General features: G+C 47.3%; 1 protein-coding gene across 1 annotated transcript; it reads right to left on the reverse strand.

The window, feature by feature from the left end:
- Window positions 1–1,446: 1,446 nt before the first annotated feature.
- On the reverse strand, window positions 1,447–9,457 carry ADPRH (ADP-ribosylarginine hydrolase). The gene is made up of 4 exons (XM_030469094.1): window positions 9,308–9,457; window positions 8,324–8,670; window positions 2,688–3,048; window positions 1,447–1,929 (listed from the first exon to the last, which is right to left on the reverse strand). The coding sequence occupies exons 1-4, from the start codon at window positions 9,379–9,381 to the stop codon at window positions 1,542–1,544; spliced, it is 1,170 nt and encodes a 389-aa protein (XP_030324954.1). The 5' UTR covers window positions 9,382–9,457; the 3' UTR covers window positions 1,447–1,541.
- Window positions 9,458–14,677: the final 5,220 nt, after the last annotated feature.

Consider the following 14,677-nt stretch of genomic DNA (forward strand, 5'->3'; position numbering starts at 1 on the left):
TATTGCTGCTGGTTTTTGACAGACTTGGCCCTTCATTATGCCTTTACATGCACACTGAATAAAGGTGTGCTACGCTTCTAAGGCCACTCGCCCTTTAGGCAGCCTCCCCTTCATCATCCCTTCCTCACACTCCGCACCCCCCCGTAGCAAATCTCCTCTCTTTGGCAGGCTGGAGCTTGCTGGCACCAGGCAGCCCCTGGCTCTTCATACTTCTCCCATACCTTAATTCATGTCATAATAGAATACAGTGTTTAACAGACATGTCAAGTGTTTATTGAATGGGATACACTGTTCCTGAAACTGTTCTGAAAATAGTAAATACTTTCCTAGATCAGTCTAGATTTGAAGAAAAAAAGATTTTTAACAGAACTCTTGTACCAGTTATAGCAAACATTAAGCAAATAATCTTTAGTAACCTTCATTTAAGCAGAAGAATATAGTTTACTACAGAAGTTGCTTCAGTTGATGTAAAACAACATTTTCGTTCTCATAACGCACTTCTGCCTTGAATAAGAGTTTGGTCATAGAGTCATAGAATCATTAAGGTTGGAAGAGACCTTCATTATCATCAAGTCCAACTGTAATCCAACTACCACAACCTCTAAACCATATCCTGCCACATCTAAACACTTACTGAACACCTCCAGGGATGGCGACTCCACCACCTCCCTCGGCAGCCCAGGTCAGTTGTCTTGAACTCCCCCATTAACTGAATTAGGGAAGTAGCATGATACATTCTTACCTGTATAGCAAAAGTGCTGTGAAATTGCACAAAATACACTGCTGACACAGCTGTTAGGTTGGGTCTAGGTTTCTCCCACATTGATTTAAAACAAAAAATATACCCTCTGCTAAAATAATTGTTTGAGAAGACTACGTTGTCTCTGGACACAAGTAGTTGTGGCACTGGCAGGTTGTCTTGGTGGGCACTTGCTATAATCTCTGTTAAGGAGCAGAGGTTTTAGCCTGACACATACTCAGTGCTAGATGGCCAGCGGTGTCCCTGGCACTCCCCATCCGCAGTACAGGGCAGTGAATATGAACCAGCCATCATGGGTTTGCTAGGAGGCATCTCTGCTAGCCCATATATGCTCCCTGTGACCAGGCATGCATCCCTTGTCCCCTCTGGCATGCCCATATGGGCAAAACCTTGCTTTGAGGAAGCTTGTGTGGGTTTTGCTGCCTGTCCTACTGCTGGAACATCACTAGCAGTGCTGCAGTAGGTGCTCCCTGTCCCCTTGAGGAGCAGGTGCTGTGCAGCCACCATGCTGTCAAGGAGGGATGTCTCAGGGCTCCAGTGCTCAAGGGACAGACGCACCATTGCATGCTCCCATCACACAACCTTCCAACTGCCCTCCCCCACCCACTCTCCACAAGCCTGAAGCTGCAAGCTATAAATGGCCTCCCTGCTGAAGCCAACACACAAAAATAAAAGCAGGCCTGGCACTGTCTGATGCTTGAGTGCTTTAATCCAATGGGTTTGCAAAACGTTAAGCAAGCAAAGGTAAGCGCACCCCTGGGGGGCCCTGCCGCCCCCTGCGCTAGGTGATGTGGTACAGTGCTTTCGCCACGTGCTCCAGGCGGTCCCTGTACTCCAGGTGGGTGTAGAGGGAGGTGTTGACCCCCTGGAAGCCGTGCATGGCCCCCCACCAGCAGGCAGCAATGGCAGCTGTGGAGTCGCTGTCTCCCCCGTGGAAGAAAGCCCGGTGAGCCAGCTCCACCCAGGAGTCCCCTGCACCCAGCAGCGCGTCGTAAGCGATCATGGGGGCGTCGTGCCCACTGCTGCCCCCCCAGCCGTCGTAGCTGAGGGAGGTGTAGAACAAGTCTCTCTCTTCCACACCGTACTTGGGAGGGAAGGTGGGTGGCGAGACCCCATCTGATATGCCTCTCTCTGCCAGGTATTTTTTCCATTTCTCTTCAAAATAATGCCTGGAAAAACAGAGATAGGTTGGGGGAAAGGGTTGTAAGAGAGGTCCCACGGCAGAAGCTTACAGCCGAGCTCCTTGGAGGTGCTCTGGGCCCCAGATGAAACACGCCCTGTCAAGAGCACAGAGCAAAGGCTCAACAAAATGGTAGATGTCCCCTCTTTATCAGACTAGGGACACGATTTACAGTAAGAGGCACAAGGATGTGTTTCAGTGAGTTAAATTTCCCCTCCCTCCAGCCACATGGGAGAAGGCAGCACAGCACCTGCTGCTGTCGCGCCACACAGGATTCAAAGGCCAAGAGCAAGAACTGAGTCATCCTCCCAGACTCAGAGTACCTCTGCCCCTGCACACAGCACCACACTGAATTTGCAGTCAGATTTGGTTATAACTTTCAAACTGAGCTCAGCCCTAAAACTGGTGCTGTTCCCCGGACTCGCTTCCCCGTCTTTCATGAGATCACGGTTGCTTGAGATGACAAGTCGTACTACCTCATACTGGATTAAAAAAAAATGGCACAACTACATGACCCAAACCCAATCTGACTGGTTTTAATTAGGTTGGGTTTTTTTAGGTTAGAGGTATTTCTCCCCTGGGGGACTTCAGAGGCTCTCCAAATCAATTCCACCCCACAGCAGGCATGTGCTGCTCTAGGAGCTTACCATAACGTGATTACCGAAGCTTAAGCACGAACAGAGCTCTCCCTCTAACACACAAGGTTTATTTTAATAAAACCAACCCAGCGCTGGGAGCGCCGCTCACCATTGCTCCATGTTCTCCTCCACAAAGAAGCCGGCGTCCCTCACGTAGGCTTTCGCCCGTGGCAGCACTTCCAGCAGCTCCTTCCCCCAGGCCAGGGGGGGCACGCCGTTCACTGCAAGAGCGGTGAAGAGGGCTGAAGCCAGGGCCCCCAGGTACCCAGTGGGGTGGTGGTGGGTCATTCGGCCGCTCTCAATGCTGACTTGCACCAGGGTGTCCAGCTCAGAGGGGTGAGGGAAACGCAACCCGATGCACATGGAGCGCATGGCGGCCCCGCAGCCTCCCGCACGGGGGTTGAATGGGACCCTCCAGCCACCTGCCCGCTCCGGATCCAGCTTCAGGGCATTTGCCATACACATGGCACCTGGACGGAAGCAGCAGAGCCCAAGAGAGAAAGAAGGGAAAGAAAAATTTAAAAATGAAGCACACGTCAGTAGGCAACAGGGTCACACAGCTCAGGAACCACAAGAAAACAGGCAGGGTGGCAAGGAAACGGGCATTACTTTCTGTAAGGGATTCAGGCTTCCCTTTAATAACATCAGCTGTTGTCTCACGATGTTTCTTGCCTTAAACTACTGTTGCATACTGCATATCCCCAAGGAGACGTGATAATTTCCTGTTCATTAAACTAATTTAGAAGTCTAGGGAAGTAAAAAACATTCCACTGATGATCTATGCAATTTACATTATTTACATTTACATCTAATGTTATTGAATAACTTATCTATAAAACACATATATGTATTAGGTTTATGATGTACATATGTATCTAGTAGATAGACTTATAAAAATGGAGGGCCATCAGATCGCATTGATCCCCGATAAAAGGCATACCTAAGAGCCTCTGTGTTTTTTCCTGATGGTTTTTCAGCCTCTTTACAGGACCATTTAAAGACGGTGACTGCACATGCCTGTACATGTGCACATGCCTGCACATGACTGTATACACTTTTGTCCTCTTCCTCATTTTTCTCCTGGTCCAAGCTGACACTCTAGTTTAATTTTGCCCCTGCTGGTGGAAAGCCACATTGTAACTCCTTCTTGCTTATCTCCATCTCCTTCACAGTTATATCGTTTTTAAAGAAATTACTCTGCTTCTTCCAGTGCTGCTGCTTCACAAACTCACAGGATAAAGCCACCACTACAAACACATCCCAATTTCAGAGCACTGCCAGCTTCCCCAGCCAAGACTGTGAAACAAGTTTTAAGAGCTAAGCCTAAATGCTCCTGTGCAAGGAAGAGGAAACAGGTTTGAAACATTAAATTATCTTTGATTCTCTTCTACCTTGGCTGTTTCTCCTAGTCTTCCCTTCTGGCCAAATCTTAAATACTTCTTTTTGAGAAGAAACATTAATCAAGGCAAGGTTTCAAGCAGCGTCATTTAAGTTTTAATATGCTGGAAAATGGCAAAAGTGTACTCAAAGACTATTTTTCTCTTAGCCACAGAGTGCCTAGTTCTCTCTCAGAAACAGGGTAACAGCAGCAGCATCTGATGTGCTCATGCACCCAAAATGAGACCATTGCTCCTATACTTCTCTGCCTATCCAGGACAGGTAGCTGATGAACTTGAAAGTGCTGTTACTTTTGAAGTCAAAGTAGAAAAGAGCAACAAGAAAGAAACGTGGTCTAGAAACTTCATGGAACTTGAATTCAGTTGCCTTTGGTGCAATTTGATCACCATGATCTAGGAGGTTGCTAATCACAGGTAGGTACTACAACAAGTATTCTGCAGAGCTGTCACTTCTGCACTTAATGCAAGCACTTGGCATTAATATATGGATGTGGTGTATGGCAGTCTGCTTTACCTGTGCATGGCATTTACAGCACCCTTGTAACCAAAATACCTCCACTTCCAAGCTCATTAAGACTGGCTTCTGGACATGTGCTAAAAATAAATAATGTCTGTCTCTGTCAGGCATGAGGTCATGTGTATCCTATTATAGTTCTGGTCTAAAGTATCTTTAGTGTATTTCTTATCTGGCAGTATTGTTACATTACAGGTTTATTAGACAAGTGTGGGATACAGCCATCTGAGCAGTATGAATGGGTGGACTGGCTCCTCGTGAATCGTTGCCTCAAACAAAAGCAGCTCAGCCCTGTGGCTGTGGGGTTTGCCCTACAAACCCGCCAGCTGAAACCCACTCTGAGAACCCAAACAGTCTATGCAAGTCTCCCTCACAGGAAAAAACAGGTTGCTGATCAGCCTAGCCCACAGTGTGCTCAGGCCACTTTAGCTCTTACCGATTCCCCACAGTGTGGCCCAGGCACAAACCAGACCCACTACTCCACCATCCTCATCCATGCCTGCTGTGCTGGCACACTGGCCTCTTGTGTGACATCCAGCACCATCACACCCTTCCCAGCAAGATGAGACCTGCTGGGTTTGTGGTGCCACACGGCCAGCCAGCCCCTGCATCACTCCTCTAACTCACCTGCCCGGGACTTTGTTATTTGTGATGTCTCCAAGTGGGAACGTGTTCAGGCCTCTCAATCTGCTTTTCATGTAGTTTATTAATTCAGTGCTGGCTGCTATGCATCAAAACAGTTAAGAGGTCTATCGGGATAATTTCTAACTTTATGATTATTAACAGAAGATTGAGGCATTTTTTCAAAAATCTAACTATTGGTATAGTTAGATACCTGGAAAACAGACCTCCCGCCAGGAAGACAAGGAGAAGGGGAGAGAGCAAAGGGGCTAGGTTAGCTTGAAATCTGCATAACAAAAGAAAAATGAACTATAATCTTGTTGGAACTGTGAGAAAGACATTTCTTCAGCACATGTTTGGGCAGGTTTGAGAGCAGGCAATTCCGTCCTTGATAAACAGTGAGATTGCTCTTGCATTAATAATAGTCAAAAAGAAAGCAGGCAGATGACAAAGCTTAAACTATAAGAAAAGAGTGGCTATTTTGCAATAACAATTTAATAACAATTTACTTGCCTCTTTAAACCTGTGCATATTACTCTAGGAGATGACTAACGCTAACCTGCAAATGATTAAAAAAATTGTGTAAACCAAACCAGTATATAGCAGCTAAGACTTATGAATACAGCAGCTAAGATTTATGAATTATTACAAGTATTATCCTCATACTTTTAAACAGTTAAAATATTAAAATATTTGAAAGCTGATTTAGGAAGACTAAGCTGAAATCACATTGTCAGATCGTTTTTTATAAACAGGTATTTAAAAAAAAAAAAAAAACTGCTGTGGGAGTTTTTGAATCAGGAAGTTCTTTTCTGGTAATCCACCAAATCCTGGTTATGAATCTACTGTACTGACAATAAGAAACTAAAAACAACCTGAGGAGGGTACTGGTCTAAGGAAAGAAGAAATACAAGCAAAAAAGCAGTATGTGAAGAAGGACAACCTAAAAAAGTTTCAACTACAGCAGGTCACTATTTCTGGAACAGGCTTCCATTCCACTTATTTGGACTCTTCATGAATACAGACACTAACAGTTATTTGGGGTTGATCAAAAACCAGTTATTTGGAATCGATACACACCAAGAAGGCAAGCTAAAACAACCGCATAGTGATAAATAATCCCACTGGGAGAGTACTTGGGCTGAAAGACAGAATTTTGAAGCATAAGGTTTCCTGGAGAGCTGTGGAGGCAGTAGCTGTACCATGAAAAAAACAAATACAGCCATGCTCATGTCTCCTAGTTCATTGGCTTTGCTAAGAACAATGAATCTGGGGCTGTGGCACACCACAAAGAGCAGTAATTCACTTGCCAGTGAATTAATACAGCCAGTTGTCTCCTGGGGCTTCGTACCTAGGGACCCTGCCTAGCTGTCTGGTGACACTTTCTGAGAATCCCTTTGTAACTGCAGGTTTTTTGGTTTTCAGGTCTGGACTCCCATGTGTGGGTGAGCAACGTGACTTTCCCACACTGTTCTGGGGGAATCGCTTCTCTGCCAATTGAAAGTTGCAGCCACAACTTTTCATTCTCAGCCTTAAGGGCTGTGGTTCCCAGGTGAGTACTCACTTTGGCCAGAACAGCACCAGCTTGAATTATATTCTCAGATAAAATCCATTTACTCTGAATTGCCAAAAGAAGTTATTGACATGCAACTTCTCCTATTAGGATTTATCAATGGCATGGAGATTCCAGACTGCAGACAGCTTTTCAGGATATGGATTACGTATGCCCCTTGGTAATATATCACTGGGCATTAAACTGTGCCAGGGTTCAAGTTTTCAGAACCCAGCATCTTTCCTGGGGCTGCAGTAGAAGGAATTCCAGAATGCTGTTGCATGAATATTCCAGACTTCCATTTTTTATTACTTTACTTCCCCCACTTCCCTCAAAATTTTACTATCTGTGGACTAAAGAATGCACAGTTCTGCCACACTGTGCTCAATGACCCTAAGAGAATAATGCAGGATTTGGCCTTTCCCATGTTTAATGTCAAGCCAGATCATTCTTGATATATTCTGGACGCTTCAAATAGGCACATCTAGGCAACTTCTTTCCACTGTATAAACTTGGCACAAGACTGATGAATTTAAGTGTTTCCCAGATACTTCCCTACTCAAATTAGAGGTCCAGCCTCAGTAGCTCAAATTTAAATTTAATCTAAGCATCCAAAAGAGGCGCAGAGAGCTATCAGGTCCTCAGGGACCTGAACAGAGAGTGAACCAGGAAGTACAGGAATATGTTGCATAAACTTTGCCTACTGCCTAACTGTCCTGGCACAGGAAGTAGATATGCAGAGACAGCCAGAAAGATAGTTTGGGTCTAATAAATTTCATTGTTCCAAGGAAGGAACTTTGTACTTGTAAATACATTTTATGTGTACTTTATTGCATTTATTATGAGAAGTTCTGTAGTAATTCTCTGTTGAGATGTGTTGCTTTAACATGTGTCCTGGTTTGGGCCAGGATAAAGGTGATTTTCTGTCTTGTACTTTTGCTTTCAGCTAAGTCTCTTGTAAGTAGTTTCACTTGCCGAAATTAACAGCAAGTTTCTCAGACAGTGTGTGTTTCTAGGACTGGTAACACTTGATGTTTATAGTTACAGCCAGAGACTGGTATACAGAACCAAGGACACTGCTCAGCTCTGAGGAACATTTTACCCTCCAGAAGGAGTAAAGAGGTCCCACCTGAAACCCTCCTTTGGGAAGGACTGGACAAGATAGATGCCAGAATTGACCTAACAGAGTATTCCATCCCATACACGTCATAATCAGTATAAATTTGAGGGATCACAAGGGTCAAACCCCTTCCTGCCCTTCCTGCTTCCCTTCCTTCACCTGTCCGTTTCCTTCAGCATCCTGGGAGGATTCCGTCCATTCCTCTGCCTGTGGTCCTGATCCATGCCAGCCTGAATCTGTGTGTTCCTGCCTTCAGCTCCCAACTGCTGCTGACTCCAGGAGTCCAGCCTGGACTTTCCCAGGGCTGCCCTGCAGCCTCGGTGGTGACATCAGAGTTACTGGGGGGAGGAGGAGGGAGAACGTGGTATCAATTTCCCTGTATATTTGTATCAGTGTGGAAAACATTTGCCTCTACATGAAATACAGTCAATGCTCTGAATACCCAAAAGTGGAGCCGGGGCCAGCCTCAGTTCCAAGCTGCAGGAAAGGGAGATGTTAGCAAGAGGACAGCCCTGTCCAGACAGCATTATGGAGGGGTTACCTGGAGCTCTACCCGTCATGTCGTTCATGGACTCCTTGTATTTCTTTGCAATCAGGGAATAGAGATGTGCTAAACTTGGTTTTTTCCCGGCAGCTACGAGGGCTTCAGCCGTGGCCAAATGCATCACTGTATCATCACTGACTTTCCAACCCTTGATGCTGAAGTTGCCAAGTCCCCCCATCTCTGCCAGCTCCTTGTGGATGGCTGGGCCACTCTGCAGGAACTCCCAATGCCCGTTGTAATAGCCCAGCGTGTCACCAACTGCACTCAGCACCATCGATGCCACATAGTTTTCCATCATCTCAGGGGATAATTTTTGCCCCAGGGCTGCTTCAATGCAGAAAACACTAGGAAAAAAAAAAAAATGAGAGAGAGAGAAGATTGAAAATAAATTTTTACTGGTTTAGTATGAGCCACTAAGGCTGGATACCCAGCCTGGAATCTCTGTCTCCCACAGAGGGTATATTCCTCCAAAGCAAAGTGGCTTCCCCGTGGACCTTTGGCTACATGCAGGCACTAATAGGGAAGTGCATGGCAGATCCCTCCGGGTCACCCACGCCTGCCACGTTCTCATGAAGAGGCAGCCGAGGATGACTCTGGGTCCAAAACCAAAAAAAAAAAAAAAAAAAAACAACACATGGGCAGGGCTGCAGAAATGTGTGCAGGTTATGCGACCGTGTTCAGCGTATTTTTGAGCAAGGAGCTCAGGGCAGCTCCCAGCGGCTTTTGTACCCTGGAGGTACACGAGGCTGAGCTACCCCACTTTATGCAGAGGCAATGAGCACACGGGCCCCATACACCAGCGCTGCCGGCCCCAGCGGGAACTCTCCGTGACCCTACCCCGCGCCGCTCCCCTCCTCCTCCTCAGGGTTTACTGAGCCACACGGCCAGGCCCCTTCGCCCGGGAGAAGCGAAGGCGGGGAAGGAGGACGGGGGAAGGCCGAGGCCGAGACGGAGATACGCCTCTTCCCAGCGGGTACTTACGCAGCCAGCCCTGCGAGCAGGGCCTGCCGGGGCCTGGCCCAACTCGGGAGCGGCCAGCAGCTTTCCGGGGACATCGGACACGGCGAGGAACCCGCGGGCCTTCCTCTCAGGCGCCTCCGCTAGACCACGCCTCTCCGAGGCTTCCCGGGGCGGTGCGACCGGCCCGGCCACAGGCAAGGGCTCCTCATTGCCGGGCGGTGCTGACTGTGCCCTTTTAACCGCCCGGACTCTGGGTATCGGTGGCAGAGGAGTCCGGCTGTCCGCAGCTTACACCCTCCCTCTCCCGGCCCGATGCCGCCTTCGCACGGCCACAGCGTCCCCAGCGCAGCAGCCAGAGGGACCCCCAGAAGAAAGCGGGAGTTCCCTTTCGTTTTCGGGGTTGACTCTTTCTTTGTGCTCCCTTAGCACCTCAGTAAAAATGAAAGGCATCTTCAGCGTTCCCCTGTTTTGTTTTTTGGGGGTTTTTTCCCTATTGAAACTGTGCACTAGTTTCCTGAGAAGCCCCCCTCCTCCTGGCTGAGTCCCCACCAGTGTGGGAGTGCAGCCGTTCCCTGGACCCCCGCCACAGGGTCTGAACTGGTGGGAGACTTGGGGTGGGGGTTCCCCATTCTTTTTCAGCCTTGTTTCTCTTCCGCCATCCTTTTTTCAGCATTCATTCACTGCAGCCTGGTCAGAACCTCCAGGTTTTACCCAGTGTCTTTGTCAATGCGCCTGCCCAGTCCCTCGGTATATCGGGGCAGCACTCTCCTCGCAGACCCTGGCATGGCCCAGCAGAAGCTCCAGGTGTGCCCAGCCTCCTCCAGACTGGGTCTTTGGTATGTCCTTTGGTGCTGTTTTACATTGTGTCTTGAGGTGCTTGATCATTCAGTTGCCTCGCTTTATCCTTTACTTTTAATGATGGTGATGGTTAGGAGGTGGCCGAGGACATCTGGTGAATGAGAAGGGAAGCAACAACAGCAGGAAGAAACAGGATTGAGCTCAGCTCATACGGGGTACTGTGGAGGCCCAAGCTTTGTTCTGACCCGCCATAATTTGACATGATGCACACCAGGTCTCTAGAGCCCCAGTCCACCCCAGAAGGTACCAGCGCCTCCTACACAAAGGGGGGGAAAAAAATCCCCCCCCTTTCCTATGAAAGTAGTGGTAGTTTTTGAGCTGCAGCTCTGGGGGATTCCAGGGCAATCACGAATCTAGCACAGAGGAGAAGCGGAGTCCCTGGGGAATTTGGGAGTGAGACTGAGGGGCTGGAGCAGAGCCCTTGAGGGGGTTTCAGGTAGCTGAGAGTGCAGCACTGCATGGGAGCATCCCCGGCAGCTGTGGCTATTTGGTATGCTATGCCCATTCTGGTATCTGCTGCTCCTCTGCACCCCATAGCAAACACGAAGTTTGAGAAGCATCTAGTAGAGAAAATAGTAACAGAAGAGAAGTGGGAAAAGAATCAGACAATGTCTCAGTACTGCCAGTGATGCCTGGTGGCTTTTTCTGGTTTGTTCTGTTATATATACAATAGCTCTGAATTTACTCAGGTTAGCACAGCATTTAAAAGGAGAGTATTTTTTCTCTCCTAAGGTTTGAGCCTGCAAGAGGGAGAATTCCTCCTGATTTTGGCTTGCTATCTGTGAGGTAGGGCTCAGCTGTAGCCCAACAGGCAGAGGAGTGGAGAGTTTCCCAAAGGAATAGGAATATGCAAGAAAGCTTCTGCATCAGCAGAAAATGCCTGCAGCACTGACATCTTTGGATCTCATACTTGTTTCCTGGTTCTTCTGCTCTTTCAGCTTCCTAAAAACTAAAACCGGGATGTGCAATGGAGCTGTAACATCTGAGATGCATCACAGGAAAATTTCAAGGGTTACTCCCTGACAGATGATGGACAATGACCCAGCAGCAGGAGTCTGCAAACATGGGGTGGGAAGGGCAGCAGTTTTCAGGCCCGAATGCATGCAGTCAATCCCAGAGGGATCTTCTTATGGAAGTGCCATGAGATGCCCGTGAGATGGGTGAGCAGAGTGCTCTCTGTCAGGGAGCACCTCCATCTCTGAGACAGTGCTGGGCAGCATTCCTCTGACACCTCATGGCACAGGAAGGTGGGCAAGACAGCTTCTGTTTAGCAAGGATGGCCTCCTGATGCTGACCCATGCAAAGAGTTAGATTCACTATGTTGCACCTTTCTGGGGGTTTTTTGATGGTTTTTTTTTTTCTTATTTAATGAAAATTTAGGCTGTCATGGCCCAATGGCCAGGATATTCTTTCTGGAAAGTACCACCTTGGAGAAGTGCAGTGGTATACCCCTGACATGTGTTGAACACTGTGGTTAACACTCACTTAAACTCAGAATTTTCCTTCATGTTCATTTGGAAAAAAAAGGGTAATTCTTTCTGACTAAAAAAAATGTGCCTTTCTAGATGAGCCCAGGGTTGAGAGCTGTTCACAGGGGTTGGGAGGGTGGTATTGCTGCATTGGAACTATGTTCTTTTTTAGACCCCGTGAGACATTTCCTCAGAACTATGTGAGACCTTCAGGCTAAGAACCAGAAGAAGGTAAACATTAAAAATGCATAGTGCACCTCTTAAACATGGCAGTGCCCCTGTTCTAGATTCTACAGTTGTCCCTGAAACATGGCTGCAAGGGAACTTCTGTGATTCTCATTTTTCTCATTTTTTACTTTTCGTATTCATCTTAGTTTAACCTCTTTAACACAGGTTTGAAAAGAAAAAAATTAAAACTACAAAACTCCCCACTGAGCCTAAGTGTTCCAAATAGCCTTAATTCTGCAGGGTAGAAGATAACCAGGATAATTGCTTTACCACAGAGAGGGGCACTGCAGTGCCAGCCTAGGACAACCAGCATGGTCAAAGAACATATCCTGGATGTGCTGAGGACTGTGATCACCTCTCTTATGTCCACATCTAGTAAAGGAACTGCCATCTCATCTTTACTGGCCCTCCATTAGGACAGGGTCCTCCCATGGAGGCTGGGGACATCACTGAAGCAATCCCAGCCAGCTCCTGTGGACCTGGTGTTTGGTTTGATCTAAGGCTCCAGGGCTGGCAGGCTGCTTGTTCCTTGAAAATCAAGTGACATTTTCATTTTCGGTTGTGTGCCAGCGCTGGCACTGTGCTCCCCACCTGCAGGATGAAGTTGTCTGTGAGCCTGCATGTCTGTCTCTTCTCTTCTTTCTTTCTGTGAGCTGCTGGCAGCTCTGTCCTTTCTGAGCCTATCAGGGCTGGGGAAGCCCATCAGAGAGGTGTTGTGCCTGTGAGCAGAGGGGCCCATCAAGCCCCAGCCTTACAACCACCCTCAACCCACCTTACATCCAGGCTAATTGTGGAAGTTCTTGGCACTTGCCAGTGAAGATAAGCCCTATCAGAATATGGTGGATTAAAAGTGGCTAGCTGCTTGGTGACAGGAAGAGAGGAGGTTCCATCACGCCATAGGTTTTTGAAACAGTTATTCTCTTCCCACACTGTGGAAGAATCAGTGTTTAAAGTGTCAATTGTGTGAGCTTTCTGCTTGGAGAGCAAGTTTCTCTTTTCTGTGTAAACAGATAGAGTCTGGGGAATATAAATATGGGATGCACTTTAGAAAATGTGTCAGGTGCAATGAATATGAAGAACAGCCGCAGGAGAGGAAGTTCAGCCCCCTGGGACAGAAAGCACAGCGCATCTCACAATCCCAGCCATAGCTCTGCTGAGGCTCCTGGTACTGCCACAGCAGCAGATGTGGCCAAGCACATGTGGCTGACAGAGAGAGGCAACACGTGCTTCCACATTACAGTGTAGGCAAATTAACTACTGAAGCCTTCCAAAAGATACTGCTCCTCCTCCTTTTCCCCTCCAGCTTTCCTTCTTCCCAGCTGCATGCATCCACCTCCTGCTATGAGAGTCATCCAAGTGCAGCATAAAACCTGTTTGGCCCTCCGTTCCTGCCAAAATAGAGTTAGGTGCAGGTGAGAGATAGTATAAAAGTAAGGATGGGAGAGGAACAAGCTTGGGGAGTAGGGTCTCATCTTTGTTCAGCTAACAAGTAACAAGTGTGTTCAAGCTATCTAGGAAAATCACAGCTTGTGTACAGGCATAAGAGCTAAAACTGAGTGAGAAAGAAATGGAGACACTATCTGGGGTCTGAGGAAGCAGGAGGATGGGAACAGTGCTCAGAAATACCACTAGCTTTTTGGGGAGCACTTCTAGCACCAGGATCTGCCAGGCTGAAGGACAACTTTCCTCAGCTTGAATTACATGAATGAGACTAGGCAAAATCCTAGGTATGATAGGTTAGGAAAATCCTATGGTGGCTTTGAATTACTTCATTGGGTGGTTATTTTCCACCACAAAGATTTCTCAGTTGCTAGGTTGTAAGCTGAACCTTCTCTCTTGCCTTTCTCTTCTGGCTGCTTCTTCATCAGCACTCTAAAACACTGCTGTTCCAGGGAATGAGTCTTGCTTTTGGCCATATACCAAAAGAACCAAGGGACATGAATTAGTGGCAAAGGGCATGGGGACACCAAAACACGACATTTGAAAAAGTTAACTTCTGCATTTGATTCTTCATGAATTGGATTTCAGAGAATTGGGAAGTGCTGTGTGTGACAGAAGAGGAACATATTAACAATACCTCTGAATATTATTTTATCCATCGGTCTAACAAGGCTTAAAAATACCTTACTTCTTCCTTCCTGTCCTTACGCACTTTGCATGATGCAGTTCAATGGGGTCACTGACTTCATGCATGGAGAAGTCCTCCTGGAAGGAGGAGCAGGGAGTTGTTGCAAGGACATTGACTGCTGGCTTCCCCTCTTCCAGCTTTGCCCTCATCCTCATCTGCAAACTTACTGAGGGTGCACTCAATCCCCTTATCTAGATCAGTCATGAAGATGTTAAATAATACTGTCCCCAAAACTGAGCCCTGGGGAACAACACTTCTTGCGACTGGATTTAATTCGATTCACCATAACTCTCTGGGCCCAGCCATCCAGCCAGTTTTTAACACAGTGAAAAGTACACCCGTCTATGCCATGAGCTGCCAGCTTCTCTAGGAGAAAGCTGTGGAAAATGGTGTCAAAGGCTTTACTAAAGACCAGGAAGACAACATCCACAGCCTTTACCTTATCCACTATGATTGGTGATATATGTCAGACCACTTGTCAAAAGTCAGCTGAGAGTTAAGAAAATCACAACTCCAGGAGACAGAGGGAGGTGTGGGAATGAGTGCTGCCTCTGCCATTGTTCCAGTATTATTGTGGTCCATACCCCCTCAATGACAGTGTCTTTGCACTGCCCACAATCACTTACACTTGTAGCAGAGGAGAAAAAACTTTCACCCTTTCATTCTGTCTCAGACACCCCTTTGCTGTGCTCCATCCCACAGCTTCTT

This window comes from Calypte anna, chromosome 1 (genome assembly GCF_003957555.1).
Source record: "Calypte anna isolate BGI_N300 chromosome 1, bCalAnn1_v1.p, whole genome shotgun sequence".
Taxonomy (NCBI): domain Eukaryota; kingdom Metazoa; phylum Chordata; class Aves; order Apodiformes; family Trochilidae; genus Calypte; species Calypte anna.